General features: G+C 42.0%; 1 protein-coding gene across 6 annotated transcripts in view; it reads right to left on the bottom strand.

Annotated features, from left to right (window-relative positions):
* Window positions 1–14,654, bottom strand: part of TSPAN12 (tetraspanin 12) — a 62,552-nt gene extending 47,898 nt beyond the window's left edge. For 2 of the 6 annotated variants that reach the window (XM_045792765.2, XM_087860864.1), the window contains exons 1-3: window positions 14,136–14,310; window positions 13,059–13,194; window positions 816–898 (exon numbers count right to left, since the gene is read on the bottom strand). In XM_045792765.2, coding sequence (XP_045648721.1) covers window positions 816–898; window positions 13,059–13,124 — 149 coding nt within the window. In that variant the 5' untranslated portion in view covers window positions 13,125–13,194; window positions 14,136–14,310. Of the gene's footprint in view, window positions 1–815; window positions 899–7,677; window positions 7,811–11,712; window positions 11,799–13,058; window positions 13,195–13,398; window positions 13,603–14,135; window positions 14,311–14,560 lie in introns of those variants that run through there. The other 4 variants (XM_087860863.1, XM_045792767.2, XM_045792768.2 and 1 more) reach the window with 4 other exon arrangements.
* Between the last annotated feature and the right edge of the window lie 4,068 nt (window positions 14,655–18,722).

The following is an 18,722-nucleotide window of genomic DNA, read 5'->3' as shown; positions in this document are numbered from 1 at the left end:
TAAGAAGCCCATCTACGATTAGCTCTGAAACCCTAGCCTGAGGGAAAGAAACAGGCCCCGCTGTGTCCCAGCTGAGAAGAGTCTCCCTCCTCTTCTCTGACCCGGCCAGCGCCTTTTCTGCACTCTGACCGATCCTGCCCCAAAATGCAAAAGACTGCTGTGTAAAAGGAAATTAGTCTCTATTAAAAGAAAGAGGAAGGGAGGTGATTTCTGCTGGAAAACTATGAAAAAATCATTAACTAGAACCATACTAGTAAGAGTAATAACAAAAATGAGCCATTACTGTTTACTAAGCTCCACCGTGTTAAGAACTTTACAAACATGTTCCTCGTTCATTCTCCAGATATTTTAGAGAGATAGATGTGGGGTCCCCATTCAGAGATGAAGAAATGGAGGCTGGGAGCAGTTAAGTAATTTGCCCCTTGTGATATTAGTGGGCCAACCTTCTGACATTTGAGAAGAATATGGCAATGTTGAGTTCGGTCTTCCTTAGCTGAGGGATATGAAGGGAAGAAGGCTGGCAGTAATTTTCTTATAGAAAAGTAGCTATGCTGTCCTTTACGCATACATATGACACGGCTGACACACTGTCCAGAGGACAGTGGACTACGGACAACTGGTGTTACCATACCCAGGAATGTTCGCTAGGACAAGTGGCATACCTTAAAGAGAGTGATAGCAAATGCAAATGTCTGTCACAAAGTTATCGATTGTGGAGAAGCACTACCATCTCAACAGCCCAGGGCAAAGCTACGTAGAAACTAGGGTCTAAGGAAACCTGATGAAAGAAAGCAATCGTTAATTATAGAGCCTACCTTGTTTCTGCAGTTAAAGTCAGAACATTATTTAGGTAATCCCTCATCCAAGCAGAAACGGCCAACACACTGATGGACATTAACTGCAATGGAAAAAGATGCAAATGGTGATCAGGATTTATGCAACATTCTCTGCACGATTAATCATTAAAGCAATTAAGGATTTTTTTTGTTACATAATCATTATGCCTTTTCCCAATTACCATTTAGAAATTCACTATTACTATAAATAGCTGTCTTTCATTTTGTAATCCTGTCATAGCCACTAACCAGAATGTCATCAAATAGGACACAGGTAGCTAAACTGTTAAATGACTGATTCCAGGTTCAAGACAGGAATTGCACAAGACGAAGAGGCCACAGAATGGCTAAATTATCAGATGTACAAGATGAGCCTAAAACATGTCATATACAATAGCAAGGAAGCAATCAAATCCATACTACTGATGTTGCCAAGAAAGTCACAGGAGAACTTGAAAAGGCTTCCATTGGCTAACGGTCAAACAGTTTGAACATCAAAATAATAATAATAATAATAATAATAATAATAATAATAATAAAGCAATTATTTGAAATATCAAATATGCTAAAATCTATGAATGCATAATACTTAAAACTCTCTTGTCACCTTTGTAGGATGGTGGATACTCAACTCATTATTCAGAAAACTGGTAAGAATCCAATTTTTATCCTACCTTTCCTATACAAACTAAAGAAAAAGCCAAATACTTTATGAACGTTTTTATAGAATTTCTGCTAATGCATGCAGAAAACATAAAAGAGTATCACTATTTAACAGCCCCTACTGAAATAATGGATCTCTAGGCAAAGATCCTCAACGATCCTCAACGACTACCCAAACTATGAGGTCAGTAGTTCTTAGTCCTGCCTGTGCATCAAAATCACCTAGAACTCCTTAAAAAAAAAAAAAAAAAAAAAAAAAAACCAGAACCACTCTGGATGAGCCTAGAACCACCCTGGATGAATTCTTGAAAGTAGGACTGACGCATGAGAAATGAGTAAAGGCTCCGCAGATGTTCTAAAATGTAGTCAGGGCTGAGAACCGCATAACGTGCAAGGCTAACTTCTAGAATGGAGAGATCAGGCTGAAGTAAAAGCCCAGCCCCCACTGATGCGTTTTAGTATCACAAGAAGAGACAGTGTGTCTCCCAACGGGCTGCAATCAGAAGTACACAGAGATACCTTTGAAGCATTTTTACCAAACAGTCCAACCTGGATCTAACCAAGCCCCCGCTCTAATGATCTGTTTATAGGAGATACAGGGAATAGATCTGAACTTGTTAGATGCCACCATGGGGACGCGATCAGCAAAATCGAGAATATGAAAAATATCACAGGACAAACGATCTGGTTTCCTTAATTAAAAAAACTGGCCAAGTGGAAAAAAAGAGGGAAGGAGAAACTATTATAAATTAAAAGAAATTTAAAAGATTACCCAAATGCAATATATTGACCTTGTTTGGATCCTGATTCAAACAAAACAGCCACAGGGAGACCTTTATGAGATGACAGGGGATATTTTCACATGACTGGAAACTTGAAAATGTTAAGAAGTTACTGTTTTAGATATGACAATAGTATGAAGATTTTTTTAAAGGATCCTTATGTATATGTTTTAAATTGTCCATAGTTATTTAAAAAAAAAAAAAAACCTTTTTTTAAAGCAACAGCGTAAAACATGTTCAAATAAGTCTTCCTGGGAAGCTTTTCCAAAAGTTGAAGGTTAACCCCTAAGTTCTGAAGGTCTTTCCTATTTAGATGGAAATTTTTCTAAAGTGTGCCTTATACTTATCTTAAGAACTTAATTTGAATTTAATTTGATTTTTAATAACTTCTGGCATCTTAATGAACATCAATTACCATTATATATTATAGATTTAGCTTTAAATACTGAAATAACGAATATACAAGGTAGGAATTGGTCTATACTAACTCAAGCAGTGCTCATGAAAATGCCTTTTTTTTTTAAAGATTCTATTCATTTATTTGACAGAGAGAAAGATAGCCAGCGAGAGAGGGAACACAAGCAGGGGGAGTGGGAGAGGAAGAAGCAGGCTCCCAGCAGAGCAGGGAGCCTGATGTGGGGCTCGATCCCAGAACTCTGGGATCACGCCCTGAGCCGAAGGCAGACAATTAACGACTGAGCCACCCATGCGCCCCATGAAAATGCTTTCTGGATAAAGGCTCCAAGGCAAAGAGAACAGGCAGATCTCTGTGACCTCTTGTACAGTGAAATATGACTACCTGCTTGGAAAACCAGGTAGTGAATTCGCTCATTCTTCATTGAGATGCAAAAAGGTATTCGATACCTGCTATCTGTCTCATACTGTGGTACTAGATTTGGAGACCCAACAATGAACACGGGATGCTAGATCTCAGCCTTGGTGAAGCTTCTTGTGGGACACAAGGAATAAATAGATAAGGCAGATAAGTACGGACCATAAAAAGTACCATGAAGCACCGAAAAGTGAAATAATCTGTTCAGGTTTTATAGACTCTAAATGGCAGAGTGGAGATTCAAATCCAAGCCTTTTGTCCTTGGAGCTTTAGGCTTAGTCACTAACTACCTTCCAAGTTCAGAAATGAGCAGATTAATTTCCACAGGGAAGAGACTAGCCTGCACAGCATGCAGGGTTCTTTTTTCTAAAAGGGGAGGATGGGGGGTGGTCAGTAGTGTCCAGGCAAAGTCTGAATGTCTTAACTATATTCTTTGGTGAACAGAGTCTCAGAGGTCAATGGCCTAAAACAAGTTGGTTTGTTTTTTTAACAGCTTTCTGAACCACAGTTCAGAGAAGAGTAAGACCAATTATTCCTATCCTCATTGCTGGTGGGAATAAAAACAGATTGTAAACCTAATACAAGTTACCCAGTGGGTCAGCCAGTTTGTGAATCATGCTTCTAGCTCCTGTGCATTGACGCTCTAACATCTGTTCTGCATGTTCCAGCTGGACACACCTTGGTTTGAACAAACTGATAATGTGCCTGAGCCACCTTGCCTTGGCCACCTGCCCTCTACCACCCTTGGGAGGAGTCCTTCTCCCAGGTTCACACTTTTCATTTTCAAATACAAACCAATCATTCCAGACCCCACATCCGAACCACCTCTTTTATTACTCGCTCTCACTCTGGGCCCTTCTACACCTGCCGTAATCACCCCAAGGTCCAGGTGCCAGACAACCAAGGATAACCCCTGTACTCCAGAGGCTGCTGAACTCATTTAAACTAGCCAATCCAAAACCTACTTACTTTGGCCTGTTCCTTGTTGATGTAGCCACAATAAAATTACATGCCCAGTCCCTTTCTTTCTGCCTTGAGATGGACCCCAGTGCTTCCCCTCTTGGTGATGAGACATGTACTCTCTCTCTCTTGCGATCTGTGATTGGAATAAACTATCTTTTCAATGGCAGTCCGATCTGTTGGCTTCTCCATACCCAAATAATAATAGAACCTATTAAAACACACAGGGTTAGCAGGGGACCCTGGACCACGTGATTAAATCTGAGCCTACATGTTCTCCCTCTGCTTGGCTGTATGTGGACCTTTAAATACCTTGCGGATCTCATGGGGGGACAGGAAAGTCTATTAATGTGACATTTTATTTACCTCAAATTCTTGTGCAATTACAAATAATTCTCTCCTTTCTTTATCATTCTTTAAAGTAATAACTGATCTTGGTTTCTCTATCCTCTAATTTCTTAACAGGCTGATTTTCAATATCATTGCTCTGAGACAGGTATCGGTAAATTATCAGACTCTTCATTTTGGTATCGTCTATTATCAGTGGTCATTATACACTGTTCTTTCATTTATAACAAAAAATGTGGAATTCTTTTAAGTGGTATACTCCAAAACATTTCTAATAGCATAGAATCGTTAAGTGCATGGGTTTTGAAGTAATTCTTTCATTCAAGAAATATATACTGATCAACTGCTCTTGGCCAGGTCCTTTGTGATGTGCTGGAGATACACGGGTAACAGTATGACAGTAACAAGCACCATCTCAAGTCTGTGGTGAAATTGACTAAGAGGACACACATTAATCAAGCCATCAGTTACATAAACGTGTAACCGCAAACTGTAATGAGCACTGGGAAGGAATAATACATGTTGCTCTAAGCCTCCTTTTTGTGGTGCCTGACCTATTCCATGGAGTCAAAGGGACTTCTCTCAGAGAGGAAGATCTGAAGGATAATTATCAAGTTCATTAGGGAAAGGGCGGTTGAAAAAGTACATTCCAGTCAGAAAGAAAAGCAAAAATCCCAGGATGGAAGCAACATGACATGTTCAAGGAAGGGAGACTGGCACGTGGTGAGAATGAAAAGCCAAGCAGGGACCAGATAACACAGTCCTGGAGGCCATTTAAGGCAAATGGGTTGGCCATAATGACTGTAAGAAACCACCAAATCCAAAAGCCTTGATTGGAATTCCACCTCTGCCCCTTTTAGCTATGTGACTTTGGGTATCACTGAATCTGTCCTAAGCCTGTTTCCTCACATCCAAACTGTTCTGATAATAAGCCTGACTTCACAGAGGATTTATGTGATGAAAAGACAGAGCGGGATTCTTCTATATATTACCTACTACTACCTCCAGTCACTTTTGACCTCAGGGCTTTCTCTTAATCTTTCTCAGTCAGCTTAAGAGACAAGATGACTCCTAAATCAGTTCAGAAATGGAATCTTCAGATATTTGAAGGTCTAGCAAATGGATAAGGGATAAAGCTCTGTGATACAGCTGCCTATTGGACTTGCATGGCCATTCTCAATTTTGACATCTCTGGAGCTGAACTCATTTCCATTCCTCTCAAAACCTGTGTGTCCCTCCCACTGTGTTTCCTATCTCAGTAAATGGTATAATCAACGCTTCAATCACAGAAACTGGCAACTTGGCAGACAGCCTGAACCTCTCCCTCTTCCTCAGTCCTACGTCTAATTACTTTCAAGTTCTACAGACTGTTCCCGCACCATGGCTGGTGAAGGCCTCCCCGCTTCCTGCCGCTTCTGGCTAGTTCAGGCCCTCAATCTCTTGCCAGGTAATTACAATCACCTTCTGATGAACTCCCTGGCTCACAGATTCCACCTCAAATTCACTCTTCAGTAGCTTTCAGAAACGCAGATGGCGTTCTTCTGCTCACACAGCTCCCACAGCTGCCTCAAGGGCACCTTCCCGGCTCTCACTTCCAGTACCCTCAACTCTTGCCTAGAGACTCAAGTTTAAACATTTCAGCAGGGCACAGAGGCCCTCTTCAATCAACTTGAAACTGTCTCTTCAATCTGTTCCCTGCCGGCTCCTTCCCACATGCATCCGGTACTCAGATGACAAAGAGCTACTTGCACTTCTCCAACACGCACCATGCAGATCCCCGCAGGCCTCTGTGTCTCTCCCCATGCCGTTCCCTCTGCCTGGAATGCATCCTGCCCCCACCTCTCCATCTTCAGCAGCAGAGCAGAGCAACCTTACCCTCTGAGACCAGCTCAGATAGCTAGCACGGATAGATCTTCTCCCAACTCCCTCCTTACCTACAGCCCATGTTCTTGGACAGACTTCACAGAACAATTATCGATTTCTATTTTCACCAACCCATCTCACTCCACAGACCACTGCTTACAGCCCCATCACATAGCAGAGTACCAGGCCCAACAGTGAGGCCCGCGAGATATTCAATGAATAAATGAGAAAATAATTAAATTAAAGGGCAATGATTTCAACTTGCTAGAAGAGCTCTAGAAGAACATTAACAAAATTAGGAGATGCTTTCAGAAGAGCTAAGGTTTGTACCACTGGAAGTTTTCCAGGAGAGAGGTGCTTGCTGAATTACAAGATCAAAGATTTATAGATCGGGTCAGAAGCTGGCTTAAGTGTTCTCCAGTGTCCTTTAAACTACAAACTTCTACTGGACTCTACTGTTCTTTTGCACGGTAGTCACCCAAGCATTGTAGCCGTGCCCGGAACATTAGTCCAAATAAAGAACGTCAACCCAAAGCCTTATCTTATGGCGAACAAGCAACTCTGAGACTAAACTGTTTTTTATTATGACATTATTTCCAGCTGCATTAAATGTCTGAGAACAGTTTCATTCTCAAGGAGTGATGTTACTCACTGGGGTTGAGAAAATCAGAGCAGTAACAACATACAGACTGCAGGCCACAGCAAGAAACTAAGCTAACATGAGATGAGGTCACTTCAATACTAACCTTGAAGTTATTAAATCTAGAAGCACAAATTATGCAAGCCATTCCGGACTCCTTACTAGTAATGGTATTTCTTACTAATTTCCAAATTAAAATAAAATAACTCTTCAACTGTCATTCATCGTGATTAAATAATCAGGAACACTGTGGCTACTATATGTAACTAGGCATATAACTCCTTATTACGTTTTCTCCAGTATTGCAAAATATTGTTTGTAGTTCAAGAAAATGCTTCGAAAATAACACAAATGTTACTTTAGAGAAATATATTTAATATACTGCTTAGCGGGACATTTGCCACATTCTGTTTTGCAAAACATTTAGAAAATGCTAGCTCTCAACAAATATTTATACATATGAAATTTGCCGTGTTGGAGACATATTCTGGTTTTGCTCAAATCTAATTATGTAAAAATAAGGATTGAATCAAGTTGTTTTCTAAATAAGAATTTTATGTGTGTGCACATTCCCTAAACTTATTATGAAATGTATGCTATGCCTATAGTTTCCACCAAATAGCAAGGGCTTAGTCACAAAACAGACTTTTAAGTCCTTCAACTGTCTCCCATCCATAATATATAGTCTTATATAAGGTAACAGTGACACCAACAATTTCTATTCAAGGCTGACTGATGTTTAAAACCACCTACCTGAACTTTCCTTTTTATGTCCAATCTGGTAGCAAAGAGCAGAATGCAGAAGAGAGATGGGGAACTTAGTTACAGTTCTATCTCTACGGAGACTGTGGACAAGTAATTCAAACTTCTGGAACCTCTGCTTATCCTGAAAATGGAGAATTGGACTAGATGCTTTTAAAATTCCTTTTTGTCTTAAAAAAAAAGGATTCAAATTGTAATTTATTGAAATATAAAGGTAAATCAGTTCTTAATTATTTGGAGGCTGGCAGCCCAATGCTGGTACTACTCAGGTCTGCAGCAGGGATGTGTGCAGAAGAACCCCCTGTGCCCTTCTCCGAAGGCTGGTCCTTATGAGCCACGTGATGGCTCATCTTTGCTCAGCTGGGGCCACATTGTATACAAAGCACATATCAGCTTTGCCCCTGAGACTCAAGTTTATTTAAAGTTTATTTTTAAAAAGCACTAACATTTGGGGCACCTGGGTGGTGCCGTAGGTTGAGCACCTGACTCTTGGTTTCAGCTCAGGCCGTGATCTCAGAGTTGTGGGATGGAGCCGTGTTGGGCTCTCTGCTCAGCGTAGAGTCTGCTTGAGATTCTCTCTCCTTCTCCCTCTGCCCCTCCTGCTCCTGCACACACTCTCTCTCTCGATAAAATAAATAAATCTCAAAAAAAAAAAAAGCAGTAACATTTGTGGGAAGGCTCTCCCCTATTGCTTAGAATTAAAGAAAACTTCAATGACTTTCAGGGTATAAAGTTAAGGGCATCAATTTAAAAAGTTGTATTTTTAATGACTAAATAAATGCCACGTGAACACAAACGTCCACTTGCCAAGATCTCCTCAGGGTCTGCCATGAGTCAAACAGCTAAGGTTCACTACCTATGGCCAAGGAAAAAGAAACAGAACATTGACTTTCTGCTGTTTCATTTGCCCTGCATTTATACCAAAGTGTGAACTAGATTCCCTGTCCACTTCTTAGGTTTCCCTCTATAAGTTTCTTTTTCTAGCTCATTGAGAAGTTTATCTCTATTGCTACTATCCTTAGTAATGGTAGGTGAAAAGTAATGGCTCTTATTGGACTTAAAAACTAAAGATGGGATATTATATTTTTAGAAAATAGTAAGCAAACGTATTTGGTAAATGTTAAGTGTTCATCCACTGCAGGAACTTCCAAAAACAACCATATTTATCCATATTTGTACTAGCAGAACATTACCATCTATGAATGGCAAGGATTCGTATCAGAAAGCCACAGAAGCTGTCTCTCAAATGGAGGAAAGCTTTTATTTACTTAAAATATGCCATTTAAACTGTAAAAATGGGATGCATCTGAAGTAAAAATAACTCATTTCCTTGCTTCTTTGTGGCCAGAATGTGAATCATGGTTTCAAAAGCATTCTCGGGGCGGTTTACTCACGTGCAGCATGTCCCCAGTGACTTCTCCCGTGACAAACCCACAACAGTCATGAGAAACCTAGAAGGTCCAGTATCTGTGTGCCAACTCCCAGTTCAGCTGTACTGGGATTATGCTTCTTCAAAACATGGGAAAGCCACTCAACAGAGGGCAAATCAAGCTGACCGGAACCATGGCAATAGAGAGAAAGCAGTGCATTTGTGATCTGCTTGCGTCCTCTTAGACGGGTCTATGCCTCATATTTAAAAACATACTCAAAAAACAAAACAACACCCACTCTGTTTAATTTTCAGCTCTCAGAACAGCAAAACAAAACTGTATAGGTCCTCAGTTAAGATTTAATTTTCTTTTCCCTAACATTCTTTTGGGTAGAGAAGGGGAGATGGTAGCAATACAGTAGAAAATAGACAGGGAAAAAAGAATTTCAAAAAGCCGAGTGAAGAGTAAAAGCCTACAGCTTTTGATCCCATGTTATGAGGGCAGGTTTCTCAGTCTTGCAAAACTAGAGGCAAGAACAATCCCTCTCCACACTCCGAATGTGGTCTATTTACGTAGTTGGGCTTATACGTTATACTGGTTTATTCTGCCTCTGATTCCAGGGAGAGCTCATAGCAAGGACCGCAGCCTTGTTCTTCAACACGTGGCACTCAGACCCACAATATCACAGAGGAGCTTTTTAGAAAAGTGGAACTCCAGGCCCTACTCCCGAGGTCCTGAATCAGAATCTGCCTTCTAACCAGATGCCCAGGTGATTGGTTGGAGAAGCACTGCTCTAGCGGACTTGGAATGAGGAGGTGGACAGCTAACCTTCCACGGAGGGTGTCTGCCTCTCCGCTGCGAGTACATTCACCACCGTGTCCAGCAGGACAACTTCTATCAAAACTTGGAGAAAAAAATTGAAACTTGAGTCCCTGTTCTGCCACTTACTAGCAAGTTACTGAACTTGCTGAGTAACCTCTCTTTACCCAAAAAACGAAGAAACAATTTTCCAGGACTGTTGTGAGAATTAGATGCGTGAGTAGTGTAAGAACGCCCAGGAACGCGCCTGGCACAAGGTTGAAAACTACATCTGACTCAGTAAGGAAATACAGCATCAGCAAACACTGTCTTTACACTGAAAGAATAATGCCAATTCCCCCAAAGTTAGATATATAGTTCATACAATTCCAGTAAAAATCCCAGAAACATTTTTAATTATATAAAATAAGCTTAAAGTCCACAGGGAAAAAGAAACCCTAATGAAAACAAGAAAGGTGGGTGCCTTGAAAGAACAGAGAGTATGAAAGAATATTTAAAATCCTAGAGAAAAATTCTATTAAAAACAGCAAAATTTGTTTAACTACTGTATAGTAACAGCATAAATGAAATCAACAGGCAAACAATAAGGCAAACCTATATGGTAAATAGGAAATATTTAGTGAACATGAATTATGAAATGAAAGAATATATATGAAATATATATAGGGCTAAAGAAAATTATGCTTATGCTCAACTGGGAGGGGAGGAAAAAAAATAAGCAACAGTGAAATAATACTTTAAACCTTTCCAACTGACAAAAATTAAAAGGTGCCGTAACACCAACGAGGTGGCAACAAACATTTGTGCGCATATAATGGGGTGTATTTGTGTTCTTTCTAGGGAATAGATTCCCAAGACCAGATTTCTGGGTCAAAGAAATGTAGCAGTGGCAGGGGTATTAATCACGACAGTAGCAATTGCTGCTATTACGAACACAGGGGTTCCTTTGAGCAATCCACCTCCTGATGATCTCCTTGAGGGTCTTTACTGTCGTAAGAGTGGTCGCGAATACTCCTACCTACCGTTACTACTGCCACAGAGCGACCACCATTACCTGCAACTGTTCCAAGCACTTTGCAGACAGTAACTCTCATCCGCACAACAACTCTAATAAGGAGGAATTTTCATCCCTGTTACACAGACTAGGAAGCTGAAGCACTAACTGTGCCCGGCCAGCGTAAGAAGAACTATATAAAGATGAGCTATTTTGCTATTGTCGCTATCACCTATCCTCCAATGTAGCAATCCCACTCCTGTGACTACATGAAAAAAAAAATTTAACAAAAAAATATTGTGAATGTACATATAAATGCCCATGAATGGGTATATGTGGACAGGTATGAGTAAATACATCTTTGTATGAAATAAAGAAAAATACAGAGGGATCCACATGAGGCGGTTAACGTGGATTATTCTGTTGGAGGGGGAGTTGGTAGAAGAGGGCTGGAGAAAGGGGGAAGGGATCTTAACAAATAAATATGTCAGAACATGCACACAGAAAGTACAGGATAACAACAAAGACATAACATTTTACATTCTTTGGGGATAGAACGAGCCCTGAAGGAATTTAAGGAATAAGTTTTTTAAAGCAAATTCATTACTCAGAAGGGCAATATTTTTTGTTAAATGATCGGGGTTTCCCCCCCACACACACATAATACAGATTATTAAGAAAATCCAAATCATTATTCTTTGGACAGCAACAAAAATCCTAGGAATTCCAAGATTGAGAACTCAGTAATTATCCACGTAAAGGCATTATCTAGGAGCAAGAAAACTGAGTGGGGCTCTTGATTCTGTCACCATTGGGCCATTTAACCTCTGGCCAGTCACTAACCTGCACTTAGTTTTCTCATTCACAAAGTAAAGAAGTTCAACCAGGTCATCTTTAAATCCCCTTTTAGTTATAAAAATGTGATGATTCTAGAATTAAAAAGCATAAAGTCAAAAAGTGAAATACTAGTAAACAGAAGTGATATTATACATTTAAAAAAATTCAAAATCTTAACCTTATAGCTAAGCAGGTGATTTAATGACCCATTGAAAAAGGTACGTATTTAGAATCAAAAACTGCAACAAGATCGGTTAGTGATTTTACATTTCCAAGTGGTGAATTTAACTATTCGATGCTTTTTAATTTTCATGTAGAGAAAAAAGTGTTGCCGGTTTAGGCATCTTTCAGATTACTCGCTGAAGTAAGGCTTAATTTGTCACTTTAAAATGGAACCACCCATAGACCCTAGTTCAAACCAAAATGTCATCCTCTAGAGACCACATGTACCCACCTTATGAAAAGAGGCTGGCAAATGCCAGCCAGTCAGCCAGATAAATAAATCACACATTAAAATTTCTAATAGAAAATGATGAATATAAGTATTAATAGAATACAAAATTTGCAAAAAAATGATCCTCTTAAGCATGACAGTTTCTTGAAGCAACAGTTTGAATTTTTATATTTCCTCGTAAGTTTTATAAATAATAATGTGATTATAAATAACACTTAAAGAAAATTTATGTCTGGGTGCAAAGCATAGAAAGTCACTAGCTCATACAGCATACAGATTTCCATGAGCTTGTTAAATTTTATGTATTTTATTTCCTTAAATGGTTACGGGATTTTCCAAAAGCATACACAAAATTCCTTAAAACTTCGCCAACTTAGAAATAGTTACATGAAAACCACCTTTTCAGGCTATATGGAATCTCATAGAAAAATTTACCCAGTCTTTTGATAGGATATCTGTGTATGAACTCCTACAAAAACACAGTAAGACTGCTTGCCCCAACCCGATTTTATAGGCTAGTATGAGGTAAGGAAACAATTTATGGCTTGGACGGTTATCTGAAATTCCTGAAAACAAGCAGTTCCCTAAGTAGCATGTCATAATTTTCTTATCTACAAGCACAAGCACGTGCATTTATTTATATCCCTAGATTAACTTCAAGTCTAATTTTACTGCCACCGGTATCCAGGCGTCGATTTCTTTTTTTCTAATTACGAATGGCACTTGAGCTAGATCAAAGGCATTTTAAGGTCAAAATTTACTTCTCTGAAAAATACAGGGTGCGATCTTATGTAATTAATTAATGCTTAGCCATGCCCTTTGGCGCATTAAGTGGTGGCTGTAGGAAACCGAGTCCAGCCGTCCCCACCTGTTGGTGCAGTGGAACTGTTCGACTTACCCAAAAGAGCAGATTGAGGGCGTAGAGAAGGCAGCGCAGGCACTTCACGGAATCCTCTCTGGCCATTGTGAGCCCCGAAAGGGAAAAGCCCCATCCTTTCACCACATCCTACTCCCGCCGGCAAAGTAGCAACGATCTGCAGGGGCAGAGAGAACAGGGGACTTATCACCGCTCTCCGCACCCCCAGCCCATCCCTCCCTCCTCTGCCGGCCCTCAGCTGGGTCTCGGGTCTGGTCCGAAGCCTAGGTCATTCGAGACATCGATTCATCCAAGATCATTTGTTAAAGTTGTCATTGTAACCTCAACTCCCCTAAAGTTCCAGACCGGCTTCAGATAACACCTGCTGAGAAGAGAAAAGATTGACTCCCGGATGAATGAAGGCACACAGTAAACTCCCGTTCTCAGGGGACGTGCGGCGGTGTCCTCTGCATTCTGATGAGACGCTCTTTAAAACCTCCCTCAGTCCACGCCCCTCCTCGGGGTCAGCTCAGCTCGGAACTGTCCCGAAGGTTGGAAACCACACTACCCCCGGGAGACGTCACAGGCGCCGCCGGCGAGTCCGCGGGTGCAAGTGTCCCTCTCATTAGGACACCTCCTGGGCCCCCCTACTCCGCATCCCCCACCCCATTCGCAGTTCGAGTGTGAACACAGGGCACTGGGGGGCGCGGCGCTGAGCTGGGATTCCGCCCGGCGACTAGGGTTTCTTTGGGAGAACGTGAGAAATGGTGCTTCGGCCCGGAATGATGGATTAGCCCGGGGCGGGGGCGGGGAGGGGCGCAGGGGAATTAGGGCCGGTGCAGCTGTGCAGACGCCGGGTTAGTTACTCACATCCCCCTCCCCCGGCCGCGGCCGCTGCCGCGACCCCGCGCTCCCGGCCGCCGGAGCAGCACAAAGCCGAGCGCGGTCCCCCGCCCCACCACCGCGGCCGCGCGCCCCCGGCAGGGCGCGGGGGGAAGCGCCGGCGGCGGGGAGCCCCACCGCCAGCCTCTAAGTAGTTTAGCACACAGCGCCGAGGACAGCCACCGGCGGGCTGGCGGGACAGCTGGCTGGAAAGACGGGAGACGTGCGGCCACTCACCGTCGGCGCTGGGCTCCGTGCCCCACTCCCGCCGGGGGACGGCCGGGGACGCACTGCGGGGGCTCATCAGGGCAGGGACGCTCCTCCCGGAGAGCCGATCGGCTGCATGGGCTCGAGCAGGAGACGCTTCCTTCTCTTCCTCTCCCCCCGCCGCCGCCGCCGTCGTCGCCGCCTCCTGGGAAAAAGAAAAAAAAAAAAAAAAAAAAGAGTCCTGGGCAGCAGTTGCTGGAAAGTCTCTGCTAAGCCACCTCCCAGCGCCGCTGTCCCTCCCAAGTTCTCGCCAAGTCCGGACGAGGCAGCGGCGGCAGCCAGGGCCAGCTGCACAAACTCTCAGCGCATGCTCCGGCCGCTGGCTGCCCGGGTTGGATCCGAGTGGGTGTTTCTTGTCCCTTCACCCGGCGTGAGCCCCCGAAGGGACGCCTCACCTCTGCAAGACACGGTCCAGAAAGAGAGAACGCCTGTGGACTTTGGGAAGGTCCGCGCAGTAAACCCCTTTAAAATGGTGGTGTCCGAGGAGGGGAGGCTGGGTTATAACCATAGGGAAACAGGCTTTTATTATATGAAAATATTTGTGTTTGAGAAGGGGGGGTGAAGGAGTGGCCCAACCCAATTCCTGCAATGAGAAACTAGTTTTCACAACCTTTCTGGAACCACCTCCTGTGATTTGTCACTAACATGGTGCCCTATGATCCTTCTTACTGCTTTGTTGCCCTCCTGACTTAAAAAAACAAAAACAGTTCTTTCCCACTTCTATGGTGCACTGATAGAATTTATGTAAACACCAGACTAAACGTGTCTGGGTCTGATATCCAGAATAGAAAGAAAGAACGTTTTTTCACTCTTTCACAAGTAACCCAAAGTTTCCAAAATTTTCTCCCAATAAGGTTGTCTGAGTTTTAACTGGATGACTTAACTTGAATTGTGTACAGAGTAATGGGTCTTTGAATTTGTTTTTACACTGGAAATTCAGGAAGCACTAAAGTAATAATAGAAGACTACCCTTCCAAAAATACCTTCCCTTTTGGAAGGAAGAAGTTTCACACTTTAAAAAAATCACTCAATCATAGTCCTCATAAAAAATTTTGATGTTCTATGCCTCATGATAGTCCACATTTCTATGATTACTTCTGTGCACGATGTGTGGCAAATAGAACTATACTAACAAATACAAATTCCATGAAATACAAGCAACATCTTTGAGAAAACCTAATAATGGGAGGCCTCCCTAAATTTCTTAAGGGGAAAAAAGAAAACTGGAGTTCTGTATCCTTCATCGCCTGAATGGAGTCGGTTGTTGCATGACCAGAGTGGCAGTGAGACACACACTCTCATTTGGGTAGAAGTAAAATCAAGACTAAAAGAGAACCTGAGAGTTCTGGGTTAGGGTTAGGAAAAATCTTGGTAAGCAAGTCCCTAAGCTGAGTGTAAGGCAGCAAGCCCAAAAGAACACAAGATAGACATCCACACAGAAGACCAAGAAAAACCTGCAGTAATTCATCAGATGACTCTAACTCTGGCAATAAAGTATCTTCTGGAATCATGGAGAAGAGTAAAGAAACCCATTTTTTGTCCTCTATCAGTGTGTGCTCAAATTAGGCTGTACACCAGCTCTCAGCAGAGGACTGCTGGGAAACCTGCCATCTGAACACTGTTGGTGCGACACGTTCCTCTGAGAGGTAGAACCATGCCCCTTTGAGGGGAGTCTATGACTGCCATTAGAACTGACCAAAAGAGTGCAAAGAATTCCCACGTCACTGAACAGAGATCGTCCTCTACTTTGAGAAAGTAGTCAAGTTGCCTTTTCATAATTCATTAACATTAAAAAATATATTTCATTTATTTATTTGAGAGAAAGAGTGCGACTGGGGAGGAGGGCAAAGGGAGAAGGCGGAGAATCTCAAGCAGACTAGGTCCTGAGCTCAGAGCTCGATCCCGTGACCCTGAGATTATGACCTGAGCCGAAATTAAGAGTTGGTCACTCAACCGACTGAGCCACCAGGTGCCTCATAATTCATAAACTTTTAAGGGCCCCAGAACAATAAAATTTTGGAGGACAGTGCTTTAGAAATATGTATATCCTACCTCCTTTTAATAAATAAGAAATATGGAGCCAAGAGAAAGAAGGGAAAGAAGTTGCTCAATGTTACATCTCTGGTTAAATCAGATTCCAAACTAAAATCCAGAGTCCTAATTCTCTACTATGCTAGTGCAGTGATTCTCAACGTTTCTGTACATTCGAATCACTTGGAGAGCTTTGAAAAAATCCTAATACATAAGCCATACCCCATACCAATTAAATCAAAATCTCTGCAGATGTGGCCTAGGTATCTAGATTTTTCCAAGTTCCCAAGTTAATTTTACTCTGCTGTGAAGTTTGGAGACCATTGAGCTTTACAGATGATGGAAAACCAGCACAGGAGTCTGCTCAGGCTTGGCTGGATCAAATCCTTCCCCTCTGAGCTGATAAATTGGGATTAATATCTCCATTTTACAAGTTCAGAAGAACAAAGCTGCTATAATATTCCTGCTACATGGTCATCAGAGTTCATGTCCACACTCCTATAGAGGAGTCCTCCCCACATTGGAGGCATTGCCCTCCCGGGCAGTTCTGATTGTTCAAACCTGACCACGCCTCCTCCGCTTATCTTCTCCCCTTCAACTCTAGCTCTGCCTTTTGGAGTCCACAGCATGAGCAATCGTCCCATCTGACAGCCCTGCAACTCCTTAAGGGCAGCTGCTATTCCCTCCTTCTCCAATTCTTTTCTTCACCAGGATTATAAAAGCAAGGTAAGATTCTCTGTGAGAATAACTTCTTTTGTGCACAAAGGGAAGATAGAAAAAATACCAAAAGGGGCATGACAATCTGAATATAGAGGAACACATTAGAAAGATTGCACGGTCTATGCATTGCCCATGAGGTAGGAGCCCAATCTGCTGGTCCTGTATGCTTCGTTATGTATGTTTTGAGTGTGTGGCACTACTGTGCCCCATGCTGGAGATCCTAGGGAAGAGATGGGTCTCTATCCTCCAGGAAAAGGAAAAACTGTTCTTTTCAGTTAAAGTACTACTAACAGCTACTGTTTACGAGCAATCTCATATGTGCCAATCCCAGAGTTAGGAGTAAAACTCAGCTATGCAAATAAATACATACATACGTAAATGAAAAAGAAAAAAGAGTAAAACTCAGCTATGCAGTAGGGTGATACAAGGTTCTCACCCCACAAAGCAACTCATTTGTCCACATCTATCACGCTCACTCTGCTCACGTTGTGCAGAGGGAAGGAGCAGCATAGGTACTTGGTAGGAAGCATGAACTTCTAGTATCAGATTCTTCCAAGTGCAGCTCAGAGAGCTCTTTACAATCAATACAAGAGGGAGACTTAATGCGTTTTAAGTAATATGTGCCTGACATAAATGGGGCTTCTCAAAATGTATCTTATTAATTCTTCATAACTACATAGTGAGATACTGAGACTCAGATGGTTGATTTCTCCAGCCCCATACAGGGAGTAAGTAAAGAAACTGAGATTTTAGGATCTGATTCTTTCCTCAGTTAATCTGCATTTCAGTAATATTTCAAATTGGGGTAAGGATTCATTGACAAGTCTCATGAAGAAAAAGATTTTAGACATTCTGTTAGCTCTTGAGAATATGAGGTTGAATTCTATAAATATGTATGCTCAAACTATAATTGGTAACTCTACTTTCACCTCTAAAAGAATGTACCCAAATGGACTGAGAAAAGCCTTTCGTTACTGAATTAAGTAAATTCACTATTAGGTAAATTGTTCTCAACTACAAGCCTAATGTTGGCAAATAAAATACAAGGTGCCCAGTGAGACTAGAATTTCAGAGAGACAACAAAGAATGTTTTGGTGTAAGGGTGTCCCAAATACTGCATGGGACAAATACCGCACTGAGCATACATATACTAAAAAACTATTCATTGTTTATCTGAAATTCAAATTTAGCTGTGCATCCTACATTTTTATTTGCTAACTCTGGCAGCCCTATGCAAACTAGAGAATTCAGCTGAAAGTGCCGCAGCAGTAAGGATGTAAGTAAATATATTACTCCACATAACAGGAAGTCCGAAAAGAGCAACTCATCCACTTGATAATGACATCAAGGAATCAGTTCTTTTTCTACCTTACTCTTCTGATATACACAAGGTATAAACTAGCGTCCTTGGGCTTCCTCTTCTCATGACTGCAAGATGGCGGTGCAATTCCAGATGTTGCATTGAGTTATTACTTCTTCTAGAGGAGGAGGAAACTGTTCCCTTCTATGGGTCTCCCTTGGGATCAAAGAAACCTTCCCAAAGTTTTGTAGCAGGTCATCCCTTGTGATTCATTAGCTAGAGCCCTGTCTCATACTCATGAATGCGTCAATTATTGGCAAAGAGTGTGAGCCTGCCGTGACTGATTTAAAACAATCAGAATGCATTCTCCGTGTCTCGGGTAACACTTCTCTGGAGCACATGGCCAGACAGAGGAGGAGAGATAACTGAACAGAGGCAGAATTCTGGTTGAACTTCAGAGTGGAGAAAAGAATGGATGCTGCCATCTTCTTTCCTATTCACTGCTG

Source organism: Ursus americanus, chromosome 3 (assembly GCF_024610735.1).
Source record: "Ursus americanus isolate L20-20 chromosome 3, mUrsAme1.1.p, whole genome shotgun sequence".
Lineage (NCBI taxonomy): Eukaryota > Metazoa > Chordata > Mammalia > Carnivora > Ursidae > Ursus > Ursus americanus.
The sequence above is the reverse complement of the archived record's forward strand: the minus strand, read 5'-3'. Positions and strand labels throughout refer to the sequence as shown.